General features: G+C 48.1%; 2 protein-coding genes across 2 annotated transcripts; one reads left to right on the forward strand and one right to left on the reverse strand.

Annotated features, from left to right (window-relative positions):
* Positions 1-211: 211 nt before the first annotated feature.
* LOC107078453 (inner centromere protein) lies at positions 212-5,727 on the reverse strand. The gene is made up of 4 exons (XM_015355973.2): positions 5,476-5,727; positions 4,008-4,275; positions 2,421-2,629; positions 212-1,804 (listed from the first exon to the last, which is right to left on the reverse strand). Exons 1-4 carry the CDS (start codon positions 5,504-5,506, stop codon positions 1,482-1,484), a joined length of 831 nt encoding a protein of 276 aa, XP_015211459.1. The 5' UTR covers positions 5,507-5,727; the 3' UTR covers positions 212-1,481.
* Positions 5,728-10,999: 5,272 nt separating this feature from the next.
* Positions 11,000-22,727, forward strand: cygb2 (cytoglobin 2). Its single transcript, XM_069194609.1, has 3 exons — positions 11,000-11,496; positions 19,780-20,011; positions 20,523-22,727. Exons 1-3 carry the CDS (start codon positions 11,354-11,356, stop codon positions 20,685-20,687), a joined length of 540 nt encoding a protein of 179 aa, XP_069050710.1. The 5' UTR covers positions 11,000-11,353; the 3' UTR covers positions 20,688-22,727.
* Positions 22,728-26,289: the final 3,562 nt, after the last annotated feature.

The raw sequence follows: 26,289 nt of genomic DNA on the forward strand, positions 1-26,289 counted from the left end.
AGGCCCGGAAACTGAAAGGAAGGGGCGGTCGCTTGACGAAATTAACCACTCAGAACCCTCTAATGCATGGTGACCTAGGGTCAAAGAGCAAAGGGTGCACTTCCGCAACTTCCTGTTGAGTAGCTGCGGGATTTGAAATGCTGGGTACATTAGTGTGGAGGCTCAGGTGAAAACGGACATAAGAGAACTCCTTCATAAAGAGTATTGCCTGGCGACGTCTTTAATTAGAACTAATACAATCTTTAAATTCACAACAGTATGGAGTGCCGGTATTTCCTTATGCATACAAACGACTCGACTCACCTGCATACACAGTTACTAAGAAATTAGAACGAAGAGTACAATGCTTCTTATATACGCAATTCTGTTTTTAATTGACTTACAGAAAAGCTCATGGCAAAGTAAAGAATAAATCGTTACAGTCATTAATGAAACCGCTGTACAGTATGTAAACAGAAGAAACTATATAAGTGCAGCTTATTGTGACAACGAGTTAGTACAGCAATTTCGTTCACCCAAAAAATAATTTTAGTTATCTGCTGTTGTTTTAGAGGACATTAATAAAAACTACACCCCCATCATAAACTAACAGCCTTCCTTTAAAATAAAATCAACATAATTGATCATTCCTTTAGCAGAGATCAGACAGTATATGGCGATTGTTGCCAGGCAGATGTGTACACAGGCTATGAGTACTAGATTAAAATGAAACTCAGTTTACAAAAATATGACACGATAACTATGTTGTATAATGCACTGCAGCTTTAAAATCTTTACAGTCCTAACAAATCAATCTTAAAATGTGTGGTAGAATGTCTAATCTAAGGCGTTTCCTCAGTTTGCTGGGATTGGTTTAGTTTTTATGCACACCCAAAAGTTCCAGCAAGACAGCAAGGCCTTCCTAAAACTAAACAGTTCACCACAGCTGCCGGCATTTGCTTGCATTAGGCTGGTCTAGTAACTCACAAAAACAAGAGACTTGCACGTTTGTAGGAAAAGCACTACTGCAGTAGTGATGAATACAGTATTCCGTACAGTGCTTCTTCCGGTCGCTTAGCAGGGAGGCAGGAAGTGCTGGTTGTATCTTGTCATTTCATCAGAGTCACCCTTTCAGCTGATCAAATCTTGTGGTCCAGGGGGTAGGGCTACCGACAAAGTCAAGTGTGTCTGCCGTCCCACTCTGCCTCGTCACGTCAGGCACCCAGGCTGTCTCTAGAGCGGAGCTGCCCAGGCTAAGCCTCACAGTGTGAGACCTGTGTCGCCCTGCCCACAGCAGGCGCCTGGACTGCTGCACCCACTGCAGGCTGCCGCCTGGGGACTCCCAGCGGGGAGAGGAGCCAAGACAACACGCGCGACCTGAAAAAGAGTTGTTGCTCGGCCACGGCCCCCTTCTGACAGTGGCGGGGTCTCAGTCCACGTCCCAGTGTCCCCTTCCCTCTTCCCCCTCCTCCTCCTCTTCCCCCTCCTCCTCCTCCTCCTCCTCAGCAGTGGAGCACCTTCTCCTTGAGCAGGTCCAGGATCACCTGCCTCTCCTGGCTCTCCAGCTCGAAGCGGCGCTCCCTCTCCCTGCGCTCGGCGCCCAGCCTCTCCCGCTCCAGGGCGATCTTGCTCCGCTGGATCTCCAGCTCCTCGCGCCGCAGGGCCATCTCCTCCTCGCGCAGGTGCTGCTCCGCCTCGGCCCGCTTCTCCAGGAAGCTCAGGATCTCCGAGTAGGTCTGGCAGCAGCACTGGCAGGGCCGCTTGGCTGTGGGCGCCGGCAGCTCCGGCAGCTCCTCCTGCTCCTCCGGCTCTGGGGTGGGAAGAACTGGGGGGGAGGTGAGGGGGGGGACACAGATGATGGGGCATCGTGAGTTGAGCTACTACTTCAGCGCGGTCTCTGACCCTGAACCAGAGACACCCGGTACTCTAGGAAAATAGGAACTCGGGAGGAAATGTAGGAATCCTAACAGGCCCTGTTCAGAAATACTTAAAAATTGCATTACAATAATTTTAAAAAATAATCATTTCCATTGTCCTGCAAGAACTATTCTTCTGTTCTGCTTCAATAAGCATTTCGGAACTTTTGATGTTTGCTGAAAGTTACTACTTAATAGAGAAATTCCAGTCCGCAAAGTGCCTCTGGTTTCCATTACACCTGTCATCTTTGAAATGTTACAGAACAAATGCTATTCATTTGTTTTTCTTGCAATCTCAGGAGGGCAAAGCTTAAGGGAGAGCACCTGTGTGAGCCATGCTCTCTCTGTAGTAACGAGCTTCTGGCAGACCACTGGAGTACCATGTGCCAGTCTGCTGGAGGAAAGACTGATCTAGCATCAGCTCACTGAGCTGACGATATCTGTTCACCTGATCTGTCCGTTCCCCTGGACAGAGATGTAGTAATCTAGCACAGCATAGTGGCTCCATGCCTTGTGCCATCAGACCTGTTTCTGGTGCCGCTGGGGTTGACATCGGTGCCGGTTTCTCGGGCTCCGGCTGGCACAGCTCCTCCAGTGCCCTCTTCCTCATTTCTGCGGTCGCCTCATCCTGGTACTTGCTTTCTGTGGCTCCCATAAGCCCCTTCTCCGCCTCCAGCTCCAGCACCTCGTGCAGCAGGTCCTCCTTCTGTGCGTACAGCCGCTCTGTCCCGAACCTGCACACATGGCCAGCAGCCAGATCACCCTGCAGCTCACCACTGGCAGCCCACTGGAGCTCAGCAGGTGTGAGCCTGGTCAGTACCTTGATGGGAGACCTCTGGGAAAAACTAAGGTTGCTGCTGGAAGAGGTGTTAGTGAGGCCAGCAGGGGGCGCTCACCCTGCGGTCCATGTGGGTCCTAATGCCCCAGTATAGTGACGGGGACACTGTACTGTAAACAGGTGCCGTCCTTCGGATGAGACGTAAAACCGAGGTCCTGACTCTCTGTGGTCATTAAAAATCCCAGGGCGCTTCTCGTAAAGAGTAGGGGTGTAACCCCGGCGTCCTGGCCAAATTTCCCTTTGGCATATACCAATCATGGCCTCCTAATAATCCCAATCTATGAATTGGCTACATCACTCTGCTCTCCTCCTCACTGAGAGCTGGTGTGTGGTGAGCGTTCTGGCGGATGCTGCACATTGGTGGTGGTGGAGGTGATCCCCATTACCTGTAAAGCGCTTTGAGTGCAGTGTCCAGAAAAGCGCTATATAAATGTAAGCTATTATTATTATTATTATTATTATTATGATTATTATGATTATTATACCCACACCAAACAGATGAAGAGCATACGGGGGACAGCGCTGACTTAACCTGTGAAGATGGGCGGCCGGTCCGAATAGCCCACTCAGGCTGAGACGGATGGAAATACACTAGTGAGCCTGGAGAGAAACAAGTTTGTCCACCGCTATTGAAACCCCTGATCCGCAGAGAGCTAAACCAAGCCTGCAAGTTCTCCTGTAGGGATTGAGATGCTGTGCTCATCTACGCAATAAGAGAGAAAACAGGTGGAAAGAGTCGTACACCCAGCCTCCAAATTCGTTGGATGCAATCTTCCCTTTTCTTGCCTCTATTTACGACAGTAACATCAAACAGAAAGATAAGAAGGTGTCCACAGTCCCCTTTCACTCTGGGGAGCAGGTTTCAAAGCCTCAAATGGAGTTCTGCTCGGCTCTGAGACAGCACCTCTCTACAGGCCACATGACACCTCAATATGTTGCATGGATTGAATAATATGTGCTGCGTCTGTGGAAGGGTTAAAATGTGTTTTTGTTTTTTTTTTTGCTGTTTTTTTTTATCTGGGCTTCACTGGAGCAAATTTCAAGCAAATGGCAATAAAGTACTGAACTGACTTTGAATTGAATTGAGTTCAGTCTGCAACTGACGCAGCATAAGATATCTGTATATTAGTTTCTCACCAAAACTGACCGGGCTCGAGGAAAAAAACAGGGTATTGCAGACACTGAGCGGCATTAAAGAGGCAACAGATGCTACTGGGTCCAGTACTCCGAGCCTCAGAGTATGAGAGAGTGCAGAGGAGCAACAGGGGGCTGACCTGCGCAGGCTGGCGAAGTCCTGTTTCTTGTAGTAGTCCAGGAGCAGGGCCGTCCTCTCCCGGCACCGCCGCGCGTCCACCTCGAAGTTCTCGTCCTGCAGGGCGGCGCTGATGATCTCGCCCACCCGCGCCCAGATGCGCCCAGGCTCCTTGGACGAGAAGGGGTTCTGAGCGATGACCTCCCTCAGCAGCAGGATGTCGTGGCGCGCGGAGAATCGGACCTGCCTCTTCCGCGGGGCGGAGGAGGGCCCAGCCAGGGAGAAGCCGCCTGGGAGAAGCCGGGGAGGAGGGAAGGGGGTGTGGGGAACGGTGGGCAGGAGGGAAACTCACAAGTGAGTGGGAGGGACCGGCCCCAGAAACCCCGGTGTGACACCACGCTTCACGCTGTCCCAGCTTCGTCGGCTCTCCCCGACAGGGAATAATTAACTCCCAGTATTTTTCAATTGAGGAACTTCGTGCTGTACTTCAGCGAAGTTCCAGAAAGGGTTTTCTTATTTAATTATAAAAAGCAACGCCCGGTCAATCATGAACGCCCGCTCTTTCATACACACAAGGCGGACAGGAATGAATGTGCAGTAAGCATCGCTGCCCATTACAGAGCTAGTGGGATGTACTGATGCAACCTCAACCGTCGTGTGACCTGACCTCACCTTAATCTGGGGGAAATTTATCCACATAATATAACACAAACTGAACCCAGAAACCACGGACTGCAATTCTATTAAAATTCCACATACGAAGAAATAATCGCTTTTCTGCTCTGAGTCAACAGCTCCGTCACGATAGACGGCTTTGATACCGTACCATCCGGACCGCCCGGCCGCCAGGTGTGCAGATACTGTACGTGTACAGCTCAGGGCGCCCTCAACTTTGCGAGAGTGGTCGGCGGGCTCGGATGTAACATAGTGACTTTCCACACAGCACAGAAGCCCCTCGCCGAGCAGCGGACTCGAAGCATGCACTTGAAACCTGTTCTCCCGCGACGAACAGCGAGCCGAACGACTCTGTCCCTGCCCGGGCTCTGTAATACATTCAGTGCCGTCTGAACATTTCTACATTCAACCGCAGCGCATTTAGAAAACTTGCTAGGCTTTGGCTGTATTGAAGAGCCGGAATCGCCAAGAATACGCGCACGGAGCAGAAGCTAATCACGCCTGCTCGATCTGGGGCTTTGCACCCCGAATCCAAGTAATTCTCTGCGCTCCCGGACTGCGGCAACACACCGTAGCTGCTGCTTGTTCGTCGCTCACGCCAAACAAGTGCACAACGCTACACACAGAGAGAAAAAGCAACGGATACAACGATACATTATTTGTTTCCGGACTTCAAAATTGCAGGGCCTCTTTTTTAAAAAAAAACGCGGAATATAATCCCAGTGGGGGGAAAAAAAAAACATAAAATCTGTAAATGGATTATGATTTGATGAGAAAACATAATGTGTGCGATGGCTCAATTTGTGGATTCTTACCACTGTTCGGCATTTGCGCTACACGTTCCATGCTTTCCCGTATCCCCGATCAGCTGATACGCACGAACTGCTGAGGTCACAGTACACGTCCCCCCACCAGTACAGGTTCCATTCTGACGTGTAACTCAACTTCTCAGGAAACCTGGCGAAACTGGAGGCAAGTGGGGCTGCCATGACGCGCAACTCCCGCAAGAGGGCAGCACGACACCGTCGCCGGCCACAGATCCGGTGAGCTGCTGCTGCTGCTGCTCGACTTCTGGCTGGGTCTTGAACCAGTTCTCCAGAAAATACCCACAGAAGCAGGGTAACCCGCTGTTTTTCTGTTAAATTAAATGAAATAAATCCATTGCGCATATAAATTCACCTCGGTTAATCTGGAAGAATATGAGTTGTCTGTCCTATTCCCTCAGAAATTACACGAATGTTTTAGATTTGAGGGTTAGCCCAAACGGCAGCGACTCGCAAGTATATCTTAAACTGCGCTGTGATTTCGTGGATGTGTTCGGGACTAAGAGCATTGTTTTATCTAAATATTTTAATGTCAACGGGTAGCAGTTTCAGAGTTATTTTTTTTTTAAATACACGATGGGCCGTGATCCAAAACACCGATGTGAGTTGTTGGATAATATCCTTCGTATTTCCACAAACACCTTTAAAATACGCGCCGTCGTTTCCCTAGCGGCGTTAGCGCCACTGAAAGCAAACAGGACTTCCATTCCATTGGTTATCAATAATCCCGAAGATGGTTTCATTTTTGCAAAGCCTGTCATCCCACTTTCAGACACCAGGTGGGGCGCTGCTTCCTGAGGTCGTGCCAGGGAACTGGAACCAGTCGGCTCCAGGTCAGGTGTACTGTGAAGAAAAACACAGAAGGCGAGGGTCAGAGGTTTAATGCCTAATGAGCAGGTCGTGTATTACAGAATTGAGAACTTGTCACACCTTGACTTGTCTTATGGGTTGCATATAGTTAATTTACGGAAGTCTGTATAACCATCCTAACGCTGGCCATAAAACCGAAAACCACAACACAATGTTGTCCTTCCAAGAGAAGCGGGATGCGAGAACTTTACATTCTCTTGTGTGTTTTTAAATAATTGATTGATAACTTTGCTTTCGCTTGAATTATAATGGTTTCTCTCAGTGGTGGATAATTTATGCACCCCGGTTTTATACTGCGTGGATGTGAACATTGCATGATTTTCATTTCTTTTATTTACTATGAGAACAGCAGCGCAGATAGCGTCTTTAAAAAAAAATCTCTCCAGGTTTTTAATTAATTTCTCTGAACCCTGAAAAAAAACATGAACTCAGCTCTTGCCATCTGTATACGGTGCGTTGGAAAATAATGTTTTACAGTGTAACACGCAGTAACACGGATAAAGATCCAGGAGCCGATTTAATAAAACCCCAGAGTGGAGTATGTTGGTTTCCTTTGTTTGTTTTTTTTGTCTGTTGGTTTCTGGGGTCGTATCTGAGGCTATAACGGTGTTAAAACTTCGGTCATGTACAGTTTGTGAACCTGTATGTGCACAGAGGAATCGTCCCTACCGTGAAGATTAAAAAAAGAGAGAAATAACTGCTTGATTTTGCATTTTGTATTCATTAACTGACGGCGACGGTCTTGCTGTATCCGCGGATACAGAGTCTCCGCTTGGTGCCAGTAAGAGCTCTGACATTCTTATAGAACTCACTGCTGGCTGTCTAGGAGATAAGAAAACAGACAGTGCTCAGGCTTCAACCTGCACAAATGTCCCTAATTCGGGAAACATGTATGTCCACGCACTAAGCGCTTTGAGAAGCCACCTTTAAAGGCGCTACATAAAATAAAGTTGCAGTGTCGATTCAGATCCAGACCTTTGGCCTTTTTTTTGTGTGTCATGCCACTGAGAAAACAAACATTACCGAGGTACCCGAGTCTCGAGGAAATGAAAACACAAGAAACATTTTTCCAAATACCTACAGTAGATAAAGTGAATGAACCACTCAATCTATCAGAGCTTGCCGGTTTCCCTGAGTGTGTCTGTAAATGGGCAGGACTGCAGTGGGACCTGACTGGCCCCCAGGAACCTGTTTTTGACACTGTGACTTGGAGGCCTGCGCTCTAATTGCCCCCTGACGATAATTCGCCACGGAGTCGCGATGATGGGCTCGGAGGTGTGGAGATGAGGTGGACTGTGGAGCCTGGTTGCTGATGGCTGAGAGGCGTTAGGGGTCGGCGGGGGGTCAAGATTCCAGGCTCTGTGTGTGTGGGGGGGGGGGTCAGGGTTACCGTGGCAACGCCTGATGCTCAGTAGTTTGTGCTGCAGGCCTGCAGGGCACTCAGTCAGCACGGTGCTGGCCGGCGTGATCACAGTGCGTTACCATAAGCCCCTGTGATGTGCGTTCCCCGGGCATTATTCCATAAAATAAAAGAGACACCCTCCCACTCAGGCTCGAGAGGAGCCATGAAGTCTTCGACGGATGCGCTGATGCGATCGGGGGGCTCGTCCAGTGCATGTCATCGTCTCACTCACTTTTTTTTCTTCTTCTTCTTCCAGCAGATGGGAGTTAATAATATTTTCCAGACTGTCGGATAAACAGGCTAATGGTTCTTGTTTGACAGTGCCCTTCTGTGAGAGCTCTGCATTCGTGGAAAAAAAAAAAAAAAAACAGTTTAATGGCTGCGTCTCCAAGCCCTTCAGAATCACTGTCACCAGCTGACATGTTTGCTCTCTTCAAGTCTCTGCTCCAAGACACTGCATTTAAAACACGGCTCTGTGTTTCATGGAGTTCCTAACAGACGTTTTTGGGGAAAGGTTAGATCCCAGTCTCGCACACTTCCGCTCTCCTACGTATAAGAGTCTCTGTTCTGCAGGAAGGAGTAGCCCCCTGTAAAGTGATTTAAATTCCTATTGCTGATGTTCCTAGTAACAATGCCAGTAAAGTTGTTTAAGAAACAGTCTGAGGACATGTCTTCAGTCTGTCCTTCAGCTGGAGATAGGTACACGTGTCTGACGGGGATCGATTACCGTGTTAAGAGCATGAAGTCACTATTGATTCTGGGAAAGAATATTGTAACACTCGCGGGGGTCGCCAACGGAAAGAAATAGGCCAGAGGCTCTGGCACAGGTTGGCAGGACATTAAAGACACGGAGGGGGGTTACACACACCAGGGACAGGGGAAATACAGCACTGCACCACACCTCCACAGACACAAGACGGAAGAGGGCGTCTCCAGAACCCGTCCCACTATTTACGGGCGGGTAGTCCCGCCCCTCAGCCGCCGTTCCCAGCCTGCCTTGCGTGCGCTTGGCTACAGCGCCCCAGGTGGATGCTACAATATTAATTAGCTCTCGCAACACTGATGGGCAAAATGGCTCCAATGGATTTATAATCCAGTTGACGTCAAAGTTAGCAGCCATATATGTATCCAGATACAGTAAGTACGTCGGCGCTTTAATGAAAATTACCTCATCATCTGTTCGCTTGAAAATGAGTTCACCTGGCAGACTGGAAAAGGTAGGAGAGCTGTGCGTAGTTAATCTGCTTTAAAGGGGAGCTGCAGTCCTAATTTCTCGGACCGCTTATTAAATCTCGGTAACAAAAGTAAATAATTGACTGTATAGAAAAAAATGGACAGATTTTGAATTAGGCACAAAATGGTGAACTTTGTGAAAGTGCTGTACTGTAAGTCGCCATGTTGTCGCAAACTCGCATTCGAGTTGTGACGTGATGGGGCCCTTCCTGCTCGCTAGTCACTGGTGATGTACGAGTGAATAAGTACAGATGGTGCAGCAAACGTCTCATCACAGAAATGTTCCCATCTGATCTGCACGCAGAGGTAACAAGTAAGTAGTATTTGTTGGCAAAACCAGGCCACACCGGTGTGTTTCCTCAGGAGGTTCCTGGCTGTAGGGACTGAATGGGGATTTGTGCTTCACTGGAATCAGGTCTTGGTGTTATGGTGCCTGAACAAGTGATATGTGCCAGCCCTTATTATTGACTACACTGGTATTTATGGATGATTAAATGTAATATCTGGTTATCTTATATTTTGAACACCTACATATATAGAGTGTTGGACAAAACCCTAGATTATCGCGTCTTCCCTGTTTTGCTTTAGTCTCAAAGAAAACTAAGAAACTTATCTTTCTGTACCGCCGTCTTCTGCCCAAACCTCTCAGCACACATTATAATTGATTTGATTTGATATTGACTTCTTGTCCCATGGCAGATCATATTTCTTGACCTAATTTAGCTCCATGGAAGTTTCCAAAGGCTTTAAACTCTGAAGCCGGAGAAATATTTTCTGCCAAGCCAGTAATTACACAGAGGAGATTAAAAAGCAGAGTGTTGCAGGGTACTCTGAGATCTGTCATTTCTCTGTGGACAGAACTCTAATTTGAATGTCAGGCGTTTCAAAACATTCCTCTTCATAAAAATGTCATCGTAGACTAGTTTAGATTCTGCAGGCTGCTGTTTATCGACTTTGCAGTAGGAAAAAAAACAGGCAGTGATATTTCTGATAATAATTTTCAATATTATAGGAATGCTGAAGCAATTTCATTGCATATCTAGTACCAAGACAATCCAGAGACGAAATTTCAATCTCACATACAGTATAAAATACCTCAGTATAATATTTTACACGAGCCAACGACTGAGACTCAGTGAAATACAGAGTGTTACCCTAACATAGTGATTAATTATGTTATTAACAGAAGGTTGTATCTTCTTCTGTTAATACTTAATACAGCTGAATTATTAACAATTTAATTATTTTCTATAGGTTATTTACAACACCAGCAGTGGTTTTTTGGAAAAAAAAAATCAGATGGATTTAATTGCTGTTCAACAATGAGATACAAAAACCTTTGTTGAATTTCAGTAAATTGCGGAAGGTCTGTTTACAAATAATGTTGTCAGTCAGACATATAAATGGATGGATGAATAATCCATGGATGAATAGCTTTACTTTGCATAGCAAGTTTGAAAACAGTACTCTCAAAGATCAATATATGTAAGCACATTTCTAAATAAAAGAAAACTACAAATCCTAAAACAAAGCAGATGATAATCTTCTTCTGTCATTTTACTATCAGGTCCGCAAGTTTCAATTTAGGTTTAGGTTTCAGTTAACACAAGTTTAATGTTTCTATTGTTTCCAATTGCAGTTGGGGTGCATGTGTAATCATCGGGGATTTGCATATTAGTTCCTTCATACAGTTTACTTCTAACAGTTAAGGCTGCCGGTTATTTTCTTATCAGACCTGAATGCTTACACAGGGTCCTATCAAAGTGTGCCTCTCGCCCATTCTGTGCTTGTGCTCTCTAAATCCTCTGTCTCTTTCCAGAGATGCCTGTCTGTCTTCCTGTCTGTCTGTCTGCCTCTATACAGCCCCCCTCCACACCGAGTGGCTGGCGGGGGTCGGGGTGCTAGTGTGTGTCAGTCAGCTGCCAGAGAGCCCCCTTTCTCTCTCTCTCGGGAGCTCTGGGGGACATCACAGCCTCCTGGGGTCTCAGGCCGAGAGGGGAGCGAGATCGCGAGGCTGTGCCTGATGGGAAGGGTGCTCACAGCGCTCTCCCAGCTCCCCCAGGCAGGTCCACACAGACACAGGGGCTGGAGGGAACTTAAGAGAGGCGGCAGAGACAAGAAGCCAATCTGCTCCTGAGCCAGAGAGAGAGAGAGAAAGAGGAAGACGGAGAGAGGGGGAGAGACACAGAGAGTGAGGGTACCATCTGGTAGCAAGAGCAGGAAAAACGGACTTACAAAAAAAAGGCAGAGAGAGAGAGAGGAGGGGGAGTTCCCTGGATCCAGCGCTGCGTCTGTGTGGCTGCGTTATTCTTTCCCTCCCAAGTTGAGAGAGCGGGAGTGGAGACTTGGGGAGGGGGGTTCCTGATGGAGAAAGGGCCGGGAGCAGGAGAGGTGGAGAGGCGGGAGAGAGCCGACCAGCTTTCCGAAGCGGAGCGGGGGATGATCCAGGACACCTGGGGCAGGGTGTACGAGCACTGCGAGGACGTGGGGGTCTCCATCCTCATCAGGTACTTCTGGCTCTATATGAAGTCGAATGCATGCCGGTGAAGCGTAGCCTCTCAGAGTCCCGGACCGCACCACACGCGCACGGTGCAAACAAGTGCACTAGGAACGCACTAACCTCCTGTCTGTGGGTGACTGCACATCAGAGCCTGCACAGGCACTAAGAGAAGCAAGCAATGCAAAGAAAAATACAATCTGTGCAGCAGGCAGCGTAGTCCTAATATATGGCAGGTGAGCTGGTGGAAAGAGCCACCAGAAAGAGCTCTGAAACCTCCTGAAACCTTCTGACCTGGGCACAGCTTCACTGGGCAGAGTTTTTCAACGCTGGCGTGGCTGTCTGTATCACGGGCATGTGCTCTTTTGCACAGCACAAAGGGCACTGCCACAGCCCATAATTACTAATTGATGTGCCTTCTGCCATGCCGGGTTCTTGTTGTTCTTCCTGCTCTGCATTCTGTAATAGACGGGGCACGGGGGGATATTTCCGGATCCCAGCAGGGATTTCCAGGAATCTTCTTCCTGCGCTGTTTCAAAGCTAAGCAAGAACACGGGCTCAGGACTGAGTATATAGCCAGTGAGGTACAGTACAGTGATTCTTGAAATACACCTTTTAAAATTTAAATATTACATATATATATAGTTTTCTGTAGAAAAACTACATATTACAGTATATCGGAGTCCTGGGAAAATGTGTAAGGATCTGCAATATAAAAACAGGTTCCTGTCTGTTGGAAAAAATAAGTCTAAGAGTGGCTGAAATCCCATTCCCTGGAGACAAGCATGGCAGCACAGAGAGACGCTGGGAGTCTGAGGAGCATAAATAAGACAGCAGCTGTATCAGCAGGAGTGAGGGAAAGTGGAAAGTGGAGCTGTGAGCAGCTTGCAGCCCCCTCGCTCAGTCCCATCAGCAGCTGTACTGTTGCTCTGCTGAGCATCTCGCACAGCCAGCGCAATCAGGACACCGGGAGCTGCTCGATCAGGAAGCAGGTGTGCCTACGATATCGTTGAGAGGCAGCGCTTCTACAGAATTATGTTTTATAAGCCATGCGTCTCACACAGAAAGATGAGACAAGTTAACTCTTGCTCAACCTTTACAGCTCTCAGCTGAGTTTATGCTGTGTGTCCCTTGTGTGCCCAACACTGTATGAAAGTGATTTATTGCTGCACATTTTGTGAGGTGTCTCTGTGTTGGGATCCTGTTTCCAGAAGGGGAATGATTAAGCTGCACGCAGTTTCTGAACCTGTTTGGCACAAGCTGGCACAGTTCCTCCAAGACAAATCAATGTTAGAAACAGGAGCAGGGGCAGGACAAGCTGAAGGGGTGATTTTCAAAAGAATTAAGAAGAAACAAGCTGCGCTTCAACCTTTCTCCTTGTGTGTCCATACCCAGTAACGCTGGGAAGAGAACATACCCCAGCTTAGGAAAGTCCCTCATGCAACCTTACAGTGGCAATGCTGGGAAATGTAAAATAGCCCAGGGGAGAAGGGTAAAGGAAACCAGAAAGGCCTAAAACAAACCCTTCAACATCTTAGGGAAGCAAAGCTAATGCATGGCGAAACAATGGCAAAACTGCACATGCAAATTCGCCATGGTAACCTTTCACAGGGAATAGGCTACTGCCTACCTCCCACAACTTGTCTTTTTCCGCATATCTGGGGATTAGTGGGACTAACAAGCTAACTGTCGGGGCACAGGAATTCAGTAGTACCAGGTCTCCCTTTCCCTCCTCCAGCGATAATCTGGAGAGCGCCAAGAGTGAGATCTGTGAGCAGCCCCTCTCTCACGGCCTTCTTCTGTGTGCTGGGGAAGGCCGCCCAGGGTGGAGGATTTATCTCACGACTTACACCGGGGGCCGGCCAGTGCAAGGGGTTGGGTGCGAGGTGGCCTACAGCACAAAAAGCCCATATAAGATGAATGACTTTGACAATTGATGTCAGTTTGAAAGGGATGGGGTTTTAAAAACTCAAGCAAGAACCTCACCTAAGCGAGTTATTGTGCCACAATACATCTCTCATAAATACCTGGGGAAAACCAGATCCTCAGGGGGCGGGAGTGGCAGCAGACAAAGGCATGGCGCTGTCCCTGTGTGGCCATTCTGACCGCAGCTCTCGCCAGGCTCCCCCCTCTGCGCTTTTAAAAGTCTCACTGCAGGAATCAGGGCACAGGTGTCACGCCCTCTGCAGCCAGAGTTTCCTGTCTGCTGTCCTTCCGGTCCCTCTCTTTCCCTTGGGCTATATATTTCTGGGTCCTGCACTCTGTCTTTGCTCAGCATTGACGTTCGGATGTCCTGAGACCCGCCTAGCACCAGGGCGCCCCACGTCCGCTCCCTGAGGGCATAGGTTTCTATACGGCATTCCTGAACTCTTTGCACTAATGAGCCCGGGCCTTTTTCCCGTCTCGCCGCTACGCATATGGGTCTTTTTCCGCTCTCCTGTTCCCCACGGTTAGGACGTCTGTGACAACAGGCCTCTCATTTTAGCAGGCGGGCTATCTCTTGAAGTGGTGAGGCCAAACAGCTCAATATCTTCTTATCCAGCCTCCCAGTTCCTGTCTCGGAAGCGGTCAGGGTAACGGTGCCTACGCAAAGGGTGTTTGAGGGAGTCTGAAGGCGAAGCTGTTTGGAGAACAGTGCTTTGCTAGGAGCTCTTTCGAACAGATTGTGTTCACGTACTGTATGTGAGGTAACGTGAGTGTAGCCATAGGTACAAACACAGTGAGTCAACAGTGGGAACAGTGGAGTCAGATCAAGTGCCCTTGCTCAATGGAAAACCCCCCTGCACCACCAACAAGCACAAAGACACACAGGCACTACAGTATATCGAGGGTCACTTCGGTGTCCCCACATCCTAGAAGTCACTTATCAGAGTGAATAGTTATAAAAGGTGAAGTCGAGATATTGTATAGAGTAGTGTGATGTTGCAGTAACAGACTTACGAGACGTCCTTGCAAATTGTATCACAGTGACCCGTCACAGGGCCAGTGCCCCTGCTGAGATTAAAAACACTCCATTTCCCACACCTCTCCCAGCAGGCAACCTGGAGTAACCACATGCTTTAGTGTCACTAACGTACTGAAGTTGGGGCGTGTCTTGTTTCTGAGAACCGAGAGGTGTTCCCTGCAGGCTCTAACATGCTGCTGCCTGTTCATATTGTGGATCCATGGGTCTGCAGCGTATTGGGCTTATCAGTTCATCAGAGCTCTAAGGCTGTACCTCATTCCAGAAGGATTCAGAACTCTGCCTGACGGCGGCACACGTGCCTGGGCTTGACGGACAGCCTCACACGGCCCCTCCCACTCGCAGCAGGCGAGCCACATGGGAGCCACAGGGCAACACTGGGAACACTGGTCCTGCCTTCACTGTTCTCTGAATGTGCTTGATTCATCCGTGCCTCTACTCTTGCCCCCTGTGCAAACTCTTGGACTATTTAAGTTCACCCATATATTTATAAAGCTGTATATACAGTAGGTAAGTAGTATATAACCTGAAGAACCTGAAGAAGTATATAACCTGAAGAAGGCTCCACGGCCGAAACGTTGTGTTCTCTTTCTTCTTTTTTTCAGCATGGAATAAACCTATTACTTGTTCCTTTGCAGCCTACGCATGCTGACGCAGCTACCCACCTGAACTATAACAAAGATCATCGGGACAATAACACTTTTGCTAATTATTGCATTTATTCATTTGGAGTCTCCAACTGCCTTGGAGACAGTTATGTAAATTAAGTTAAGTCACAAAAACCTGTTTTGAAACAGGCTGACAGATAAATGACTATATATGACCGCAAGGTTCACATTTCAGGTTAAGGGCTTGTTGTCCCTATGAATGATGGGAATGGTTTTCGATTAAGGGCATGTTGTCCCTATGAATGATGGGAATGGTTTTCAATTAAGGGCATGTTGTTCCTATGAATGATGGGAATGGTTTTCGATTAAGGGCATGTTGTCCCTATGAATGATGGGAATGGTTTTCGATTAGCTCGTGTCGTTTCACAGCGCTGAGGGGACTTGAATAGTCAGAGACTTCTGAAAGTTGTGGAATCGCAAGAGCTAATTAATATGTATCTTCTCATAGTTCAGGGGGGGAGCTGCATCAGCAGGTATTGGCTGCAAAGGAACAAGTAATAGGTTTATTCCCTGCTGAAAAGAGAAAAAAGAAAACACAACGTTTCGGCTGTGGAGCCTTCTTCAGGTAGAAGCATCCACGGCCGAAACGTTGTGTTTTCTTTCTTCTCTTTTCAGCAGGGAATAAACCTGTTACTTGTATCTCCTCATGTATAGCGACAGCATGCTCTTAGCACCCCACAACAAACTGGAGAGTGTTGGTAGCTGTGCTAGGGGAGCATGGCAGTGCCCTCTGACAAACTGACTGATCGAGCGCTCTCTGCAGATGTCACGCTCCATTAGAAAGAAGACACTAATAGATTGTCAGCTGTCCGGACCTTCTTTATCTGTAATAAGAGAGGCCAGGGGTAGCAGCTCTCGACCAGGCTCATAGCTCTCTGGCAGGAGGGGCTGACATTAACCAGATGCCTCACGGAGGACCTGCCAAGCTGGTTTATGTCACACTGGCCTGAAGAACTTCATCTGCTTTGCTACGAGCGTTTCCTCATCGCCAGGCGTGTTTACACTGCGGTTTCTCACATGGGGCCTCACCGTGCCCATCGGAGCACCGGTGAGGCCGCAGCAGGCAGCAGGATAGTAAGGGAAGCTCAGGAGCCCCATGTCCAGCCCCCCCCCCCACCGCCAGTCGGGCCCTAAGACGTCCTACATGATGCACTGAGTTACACGCTTGTGTCTCTGGTGCTTTGAGGCATTCAGCTGCTTGAATGCGACCTCATTCTCCTTCAAAAGAAACGTCTTCCTTCTGGGACAAGGGCCAGGCAAATAGGAAAGGACCTCTATCAAATGCATTGTAGCAACATAAGTCCTAGATGTCAATCTAAGAAAGGTATGTCATATTTATCCCTGCGCCACAGAGCGAAGAACAGCATGCGTTCTGCCGCAGTGAAACTGGCCTCCCTGGCTGTTTTGAACCTTGTCCCTGCAGACGCCGCTGTGTGAGGAAAGGCAGGGCTCCACAGATTACATCTTTACATGAGCTCCCATTCGGAATTACTCAAGATGGCACAGAGTGGATTCACCCAGTATAATCCACTTTAATTAACTGAGACAGGATTAATAAGATGCTAACTACACTGCACTAATGAAGCAATTTGTACGCAGCTACATGCATACCTTTGTGAGCTGGGGTCCCTATGCACTGAGCTGCTTTTTTCACATCCGTTTTGTTCTGTCTTCAGGTTTTCAAGTGTTTTTTCTCTGATTTTCACAAGTTAAAAGGGCAAGTTTACAATTAAAAAAAAAAATCTTTCTTCTTCGGAGTAAAAAATGACAGCACTGCTTACATGTCTGTCTAACCCCTGGGCTGTTCGCTCAGGGCTCGATAAACCATCAGCTGCTTAAGGTAAACAGGGCTCCACCAGGACTGGGGCCGTTAACGCCTGAAAATGACTCAGCGCAGGACCCCTCGTTCCTCACTGACAGGCGAGGGTCTCGCCTGTTTCTGGAAATTCCACAGGTCCCTCTTTTACCATCCATTTGAAAAGAAACACAGAGAAACAACTCAAGACCTACTTCAGAGCCCCAGCCTTCCAGAGAAGCTGCCTGGGGTTCTGGCAGCTCCTCCTGGCAGAGCGAAAGGCCTGGTCATCCGCGCCGCTCGGCCCAGCACCACTGTAGCGGCAAGGGGTCAGCAGAGGCCGAGCAGGGAGGGGGCAGGGCACTGTGAAAACCGAAGGGGATGCAAAGCATGAAACCGGAGCAGCTGGGAGCCTCGTGTCGGTGGGGAGAGCTGATTCTGGGGAGCAGAGGACACGCAAGAGTGGCTGTGGGCATTGCGATGAAGTAAGTCTTTCCCCCACAGTTGTTTCTCTGTGCCTTTTTTTCCAATGAATGGTGAAAGAGGGACCCATGAAACTGTCCGGGAACAAGCGAGAAGATTGGTTACCCCAAGCTGGGCTTCTCTGAGGGCGCAGATACAGGGATGTTGCCACCCTCCTACAAGCCCAGCCTGCATCAGCCCAGGCCCTTTATAGTAGGCGTGCTCTGTCTTCCAGGGATGCTACCTGTTCACATTAGGCTCTGGAAGTAGTGAACCGTACGTGGTGTTCTGCAGCTGAAATCGGGGAATATTTTTAAAAAGGAAATTGCGGACATTCCCAGGGCAGATAGCAAAGCAAGGCATCTTAGCATGGGAACTCAGAATGAACGGCTAACTGTTCCCTTTCCACCCCATATGAGAATCCGTATTTCAGAGCCTCTCAGGGAGTTAATTTTCCACATGCCCACATCGTCGTAAATTCATTAGCCCACATTTTACCCACAAGGCACATCAGATGCTCTTTTACAGTCACTCCTGAAATAACAGCAATAAGAGTATCTAACATTTTATACCGATACAGACCCACACAGAGGGAAGGTGCATCCCCTCAGGCAGCAGTGAATTCCACTGTGTCAAAAGGCCAGCTCTGGGGGAATTCACATTTGAGGTCCCAGGGGGGTTACAAAACAGACCTAACAAGCCTATTCCAGAAGCATGCTCCTAAATCTGCCTCTCTTTGCGTACACAGTAAATCTGCTTACTGTGCCACCGACAAGCTAGACAGCCAAGTCACCTGGCTGCCCACTCCTAATTGCCAGGGCCTGACAACTTGTCTGTGCACAGACTTGCTCATAAGTGGCAGAAGTCATCAGTGCTGAACGTAGAGGAAAAGCATTCAGACCTGAAAAGAATCGTATGTTCAACCCTTCCGGGAGAAGCTCTCAGGGGACTGGGTTTTGAAACCACACTGCATGGAATGGTACCAACCCCTGCCAATCACATCATGGCAAGTGCACAGAAATCCAGCTGTGCAACATGAGCTTGAGTTTCTCTTGGGCAGACACACTGTACCCTGCACCAGTGCCACATTCTAGAATAAAAAAAAATAAGCTTCGGACAAATCTATAATCACATTTCAATAATTTAGCATTGCTGTAAAATACACGAATCTTATGGCTACGTACGTATTGTAACTACTTCAGATAAAGGAGATGGTTTAGAAGGCTTTCTCTTGTTTGTAACCGTCTTGAAGTCCTTATGATTATCGCAGATAATTATGGAACACTATTCACAGTGGTGCTGTATGATATCTAACTCCCACTGAAAATAAACTTCACAAGCTGTGATGTAAAGCCTCTAACTGGTAGAATACATTTTCATCAGCATTATTAAAAAGGTGCTAAGGCACGTAATTTAGGCGTGCACAACATTAAGTCCTGCCTAAAACACAGAAACTGTTTATGCTGGCAAATGTCTCGTTCTTTGACAGCTGAGCCTGTGACAGGGCCCTCACTACTCCTTGAGGGTTATTTCCCAGGAGACCCCAGCTTTAAGCCACGGTGATGTACAGTTCTGTCACCCCTCCTCACAGCCAGCAGATCCTGGCAACTCTACAGTTTCTGCCATTTGTTTCACATGTTCTTATAGTGTAGCCTCAGAGCATATCACATGATAGGGAATAATATAATATTTGCAGATTTCACTGATACATTTGGTAAGAGCGAAGTAGTTCCTGTGTATCTCAGACATCCTGGTAATTTGCATACCTGCATCATATTCTGTGGATTTTTCGGGTCCTGGTGAAAAGATTACAGCTTGACAGCTGCTTTTTGGGGGGGGAGGGGTGGGGGACCTCATTCAAGCCATGTTATATTTTCCTGCCACAACCAGTCATGAGCGCACTTTCTCTTAATTCACATGTGTGTTTTCCCATCCGTTTTCTCCCTGAACCCGACCACACAAGTCTTCTGATCCCTGTTTCCTACCTGATCCCAGGACTCATGTGTCTTCTGATCCCTGCTTCCTTCCTGATCCCAGGACTCATGTGTTTTCTGATCCCTGTTTCCTTCCTGATCCCAGGCCTCATGTGTCTTCTGATCCCTGTTTCCTACCTGATCCCAGGACTCATGTGTCTTCTGATCCCTGTTTCCTTCCTGATCCCAGACCACACATGTCTTCTAATTCCTGTATCCTACCTGATCCCAGGCCACATGTGTCTTCCGATGCGTGTTTCCTTCCTGATTCCAGACCACACATGTCTTCTAATTCCTGTATCCTACCTGATCCCAAGCCACATGTGTCTTCCGATCCGTGTTTCCTTTCTGATCTCGGACTAGACTACGGGTGCTGCTCTGTTGACGTCTTCCTTGATTCCGAAGGCTTGTGTCATGCTCCCGGCTCCGGCAGGTTCTTCGTGAACTTCCCTTCGGCCAAGCAGTACTTCAGCCAGTTCCGGCACATGGAGGACCCCGAGGAGATGGAGCAGAGCCCGCAGCTGCGGAAGCACGCCCGCCGCGTCATGAACGCCATCAACACCGTGGTGGAGAACGTCAGCGACCCGGGCAAGGTGTCCTCCATCCTGGGGCTGGTGGGCAGGGCGCACGCGCTCAAGCACAAGGTGGAGCCCATGTACTTCAAGGTGAGGCTGAAAGCAGGGAGGTCAGAGCCAGGGTCATCAGGCCTGGGCAGCCGAGCCGCAAAGGCAGGGCTCAGCATGGGTGTGAGGTTCAGGGTTAGAGGGAGGGTGACGCTCAGGGGTTAACATTAGTGGTCACAGCTCTTCTGAGACGTTATCTTGGTGGAAAGGCACCTGCGAATGAGCGATTTCCTCTTGAGTTCAAACAAAGTTTATTCTGGTGCGCAGCACTATGCACGGGCAAATGGTTGCTGTGGGAACTAATGAAAAATGAAAGTGCTCAGGCTCAAGTTTGAAGAGCGCTTGAATTGAAAGCTCTTCCTGCACTGTATAATTATATTTTTTTCAATGCACTTGTTTTTTTCTTCCTTTTTAGCAAATTCCAATCTCTTTTTTTCTTCCTTCTCTGCCTCTCTCCATCACTCGGTTCTTCCACCCTCTCCGCCTCCATCTCCGATGGCCTCTCTCCCCCCCTCCCTGTGCCCCCCTTTCCCTTCCTCTCTCCGTACCCCAGATCCTGAGCGGAGTGATGCTGCAGGTGCTCGCAGAGGAATACAGTGACTCTTTCACGCAGGACGTGCAGCAGGCCTGGACCAAGCTGATGGGCGTGGTCTACTGGCACATCACGGCCGCCTACAAGGAGGTGGGCTGGGTACAGCTGTCCAGTTCCGCCGTGTGAGTGGAGGGGGCGTTGCCACCAGTGCTGGCAGGGTGTTTCTGAACCCGGGTCCCGTGGTGGGGCCCTCTCATGTAGGAGGACGAAACTTACAGCAGCCCACTAAGTGGGACATTGTGGGAGGGGCGTTTGGGCCGCGTGGGGATATACAACAGTTGTCTTAGTTCTGCCACCCCGCCTCACGGTCTGTCCCCTCCTCGCCTGTTACCTTCCTGTCCCCCCTCCTCCCTGTTTCTAAGTCATTTTTAAAAACCTGAGTTTACCATCACATGTTCACGTGAATGTACAGTATGTGTGTGCTTTGACATAACTTCCTTGTTGTTTGGCCCAGGAGTAAGATTTTAAAAAAAGTAAACACTTTTCAGCTTTTCCACGGTCACCTCTTAAACAGCTGCTTTAATGGAGCACCGGCGTGCAGGTGATCACACGCACCTCTGCAGGGGCACGGATGGCCAGGATTGTGACGGCTTTCAGCACGGGGAAATAATTCAGTGATTAATCCGTTCTTCTGCGCTCGGAAAAGCTGTCTGTGAACAATCCCGACTGGCACCTACAGGGGGCACTGCTGTGCCTGCTGCCACCAGCCGCTACCAAAGCGTTTTTGTCCCTACACTTTCTTTACCATTCGGTATTTGTGAAAAGAGTCTTCAGTCTCTGAACTTTTTTAACCTGCCCCTTTTAGGAAGAGGAAAGAAGAGTTATTTCTAAACCAATTTTTTTTGCTTTCAAAAGATTTGTACAATTTTTGGAGCAAGTATTTGTTTCAGCAAACAGTAGGATAAGGGCTTTTTTCACAGCAAAAGATGAGGACTGCTTTACAACGGCGGGCGGCCCTGACGTCTCTGTCTCACAGCCTCCTGGCTTTGCCACGATGCTCTCTCTCCCGCTGTCGTCCTCTTTATAAGACCTCTGCCCTGCTCTCAAAGGGCAGCAGTGCGCTCTCCCGTTCCTGTAGGGCAGCTGGCATTGTCCAGGCCGGGGCCCTTTCCCTGAGTCTATACCTGTGCTCTGCCCCGTGAGTAAAGGCTGAAGTGCTCTATAGAATTAGTTGTGTTTTTTTTAGTCAGGCCTCTAAACAGAATAGTGTAGAATAGGGTTGCGGGAGTATGGAACTAGCTATCCAGTCATGTGGTTGAAGCCACAGCTTTGGCGTCCCTCAAGAAAGAGGCAATTAGCTTCTAACTACCAAACAGGCTAGTTGGGCTGAATGGTCTCCCCTCCTCTCCAGCCTTTCTCTTGTTCTTAAACTAGAAGAGCAAGCATGGTGTGTGAGCCATTTCGCCTGGGTCCATCACGCACAGAGGCAGAGGTTCACTTTATTGCGAGGCTCTGTAAAGTGCATATCAGGATGCCCTTGAGGAAGGAAAGAAGTGAGGCTACAAAAGAAATCCTGCTCTTGGCTCTTCAGGGTAGATCATTAACACATCTTCACTGCAGTGTCGTTAGGCCCCCTCCTGGGATCTGAGGGCTAGTGCAATGCACAGGGCTTGGTGGAGCACGATGCTTTTGAGTGGAAGCAATCATCACACCCCTAGCCTTAGAGAACTACCACTCGTGGTGCCACTGTAGGATTCCCTTTACTCTCCTGAGAGTGCTCCTTCTTCAGGCCTTTTCACTGGCTCACAGGATTCATACTTGAGTCCACTGGCCCACATGGTTCTTGTGCACCTAGCACCCCATCTGTCTGTTACCCCAACTCCACCTCTGCATTCTATGGAAAATGTCAGTTCCCATCCGGAGAGACGTGTCTGTCCTGATGTGCTGCTTGAAAGGCTTCACAGATGTACATTTCCTTAAACAGCCTTAAATGTGAAATATTATTGTAAGGTGCCATGTATGTGCAAAGCTTGGACTTTATATTTTTCTATATATATACACATTATATATAACTCATATAAATGCAAGATGATGTGGTATAAATACAGTATCTTGTTTAGTGGAAGAGGTCATTCGTGCTGTCCCTGCATGTTCTGCAGTTTGACATTGAGACGTGCTTTGAGAAACTCAGTCATATGGATGTGAATATCAATAAACAGATTATCTACAGCAGCAGTGCAGCAGACTCTTCCTTGTCTTCTTCCAAGCTTCCAGCACAGCTGTGCAGTGCCAGACTGGCCACAGCGTGCGATTGCAGAAACAATGCAAACACACTCTGAACTACTCTGACAAATACAGTACTATGCCTTCGTGGCACAATGTGCAAATCAGTGACATTACAGAAACACACATTCAAATGAACAGATGAGGTTCTCTTGCTGTACATATGAACAAACATGACAGAAACTGTCATAAGGAGAAAGAAAGAGTTTGCATAATTACAGTGATATAGGAGAAGACCAATACAGACCCAAGATCTGATTCCAAATGTTTGAACCGGGAGATTTACAGAAAATAGACACCTGGCTCACACTACAGAATTATATTTTGTTTTCTTTATTTTTTTGCGAAAGGTTTGAGGCGATTGGTCTCTCAAGCTATCTTTACACAGACTGCACAACAACTGGGTCATGGAGGGGTTATCCTTTTTTCACCTTTATTTGTTATGCTTGCCTGCTGGACACCCTCTTCTATGCTTGGAATGACCAGCAGTGAGCTGGCCTCCTTTTCCAGGATCTCTGACCCACTACTTCAGTGCACGCAATCTCCAAATCTCCAGAGTCAGCAAGCCTGAGGATAGAGGGATTAGTATGGGCCCTAACCAGGTAACACAACATAAACAGTAGAGGTTGTGCTTAATATAGCTGTGCTATGTGAGTATGCAGTGTACCTGTACCCTGAACTCCCACACATTTCAGCTAGCATTTCACACTTCAGAAGAGCCAGACTGCTTAGCAAGGCTTTATACATGTGCTTTAGGTAGCATTACAGAATTAATCCATTTGTAGGTTGCATTCCTCTTATGTGTGTGTCTATGGGTAGCTGCACTGTGTGTGTGTGCGCAGGGATACTGTAGATGCACTGTGTGTGTGGTCAGGGATACTATAGATGCACTATGTGTTTGTGTTCAGGGATACTGTAGATGTACTATGTGTTTGTGCGCAGGGATACTGTAGATGTACTATGTGTTTGTGTTCAGGGATACTGTAGATGTATTATTCAATTCAACTTTATTGTCATTAAACTTACACAGGTGCATAGTATAATGAAAAGTGTTTCTCATTAGTCACTCAGGTGCAGTATATAAATAGGACAGAAGATAAGACAATAGACAGTTACACAATAGCAATAACAGTAACATGTAATAACATAACATAAATAACATGTAATCAAGTAATCAGAACACAAACACAAACTCTGAACACAAACATTATGTGTTTGTGTTCAGGGATACTGTAGATGTACTATGTATGGTCAAAGATACTGTAGATGCACTGTGTGTGTGGTCAGGAAAACATGGATTTTGAAGGACATGGCCACTCAATGTAGAGTTCTTTAGCAGTAGAGAGAATGCCAAGGATTCCCAGAATCCCAGAAATGCTCTGCTTCACGTTGTCTCCGTGACACATTCCTGATCCTTCCACATGCTAATGAGATGAACGGAGCACAACAGCATGATTATCTGTTAGCTTGAATGCAACAGCACAACGAGCCATCTTTCAATGCCTTGCCTTCCCCAGGTTACTCAAAACCTCAGAGTGCAATAAGTGCCAGGAATTTGCTGGTTTAATTAGCACCATCAGTAATGTCTGCACTTCTTGTCAACACTGCGGTAATTTACTGCTACCATCAAGGCTGCAACAATGTCACCCTGATAGATATCTGCGCCGTTCTGAGGCTCATTATGACTGAAGAGATGCAGCTGGGTTCTTTCTGCAAAGTCTAAACCCGTTTGTGTGCTGCTTTGCGTAGTGAGAATGAAAGAGATGCCGCAGGCTTTGGGACTTTATTCTGGGTTCTTGATTCTCAGAAATGTATTCAAGAATAAAGCCTTTCTTAAGTGCAAGAAATGTAACTTTATATGTCCAATATCAGAAGTAGTACAGGAGCAGTGAGTGGATTGATTTTGAATTAAACGCAGCTGTGGAGAACGCACTGAGAAAGTGAGGCCCGTTTTGCAGCAGCTTTTGGAAGTTGTGCTGCAAGTGTTGCACTGCAAGGACCACTGCCACTGCGACCTGCAGGCCGCAACACCTCTGAAAGCACCGCCGCTCGCCCAGGGTCAACTTCATTTCTCTTAATATATCCACACTCCCTGGAAAGGGCAAGATCAGTCTGCCAAGAGAAACTTTATGTACATATAAGCAATTTTCCATTGCAAGCGGTTGTGCATCTACTGTATCTACTGTGCATCCAAGGGGATGTTTGGTGCTTTTCCCCATGGCCCTGGGTTTGCCCATCACAGAGCCCAGCAGGTTTTGCGACCGTGCTTGGGATGAGGTCACGCCAGATAAGCGCTGTAAGGGTGGGGTGGAGGTGTGATTTGATTTGTATGAACGCAAATCTGGAACAAGGAGGCAGGGAAAGTGCCCACACAACACACAGGGGCTTATTTACTGCCCTCTTTGCCCTTAATCACATTTCATTCTGATCTGGTTTAATCCTGAGGCTAATCTATCTGCGGGGGGTGGGACAGGACACAGGACTAGCCTGCCACTGCCTGTGCCTCTGCGGCTCTCAGTCTCGTCTCCTCCTGTCTGCACGCCACGTCCCGAGCCTGCTGAGCCCCTGGCCCTGCTGCTCTGGGTAAATGGGGAGGGACCATGTGTACCACTATTATGGTCCTCAGCACCATTGCAATCTTCCTGCGCCGGAGGTTTTCCAATCGCGTCAAACCGTGAGTAACGGATCCTCTCTTCCTTCTTTCCCTGACGCCGTCTTTTCCCTGCGGGACGCGGCCCTGCCCTCTAACCCACCCACCCCCCTTCCCCCCCGTTCTCCCTGGGCCGGTTGTGTGTGCGGACGGCGGATGTGTGATGAGGCACTGGGGCGTCTCAGAGTGCCTCCGGCTTCCCGGTTCCGGCCTGGCCTGGGCCCGTCTCGATGTCCGCTGCGCCTCTTCTTCGCCGTGTGCAGTCCGTCTCCGGGCGGCCGCGGCCCGAACGGGAGCGCGCTAGAGGAAAACTCAGATCGGAGCGCTGTGCTGGAGAGACATGATTCCGAGCAACAGAATCAGTGTTGATTCTCTTGGCCTCACAGCATTGAACATGCGTCACTTCAGATTAGACATTGAAATGGAAGATGAAAGCTTGTGCAGAATTACAGTAGTTTATACATCAACGTCTGCAAGCACGGCGCTGAGCTGTAGAAATCTCATGACAATCTACTGTGAGGCTTGTCAGTAATTTTCCAAAAGTTTCTGTCACCCAGCTGAAAATATTTGAAATAGCGCAAAACACAGTTTCTGGGCTGATTAATTACCCATTGAAAAACAGATAGTAAGACTAATCAAACAGACAAACAGTATCTGGGTGGCTTCTACTCTCTTTCAAACTGTGGCAGCTTTAATCTGCATTCTTGTGCACAGACTACTTCACAAAGAGAAAGGAGATCTCGAATCAGTTCTGTTTAGTACAATAAAAAGCCTTGTTCATCTTTAAGAAGGGGATCCCAGACCTGCACTCTGGAACAAATTCACCAAGGAATAAACAAAATGTTCCAGGGACAA

This window comes from Lepisosteus oculatus, chromosome 9 (genome assembly GCF_040954835.1).
Source record: "Lepisosteus oculatus isolate fLepOcu1 chromosome 9, fLepOcu1.hap2, whole genome shotgun sequence".
Taxonomy (NCBI): domain Eukaryota; kingdom Metazoa; phylum Chordata; class Actinopteri; order Semionotiformes; family Lepisosteidae; genus Lepisosteus; species Lepisosteus oculatus.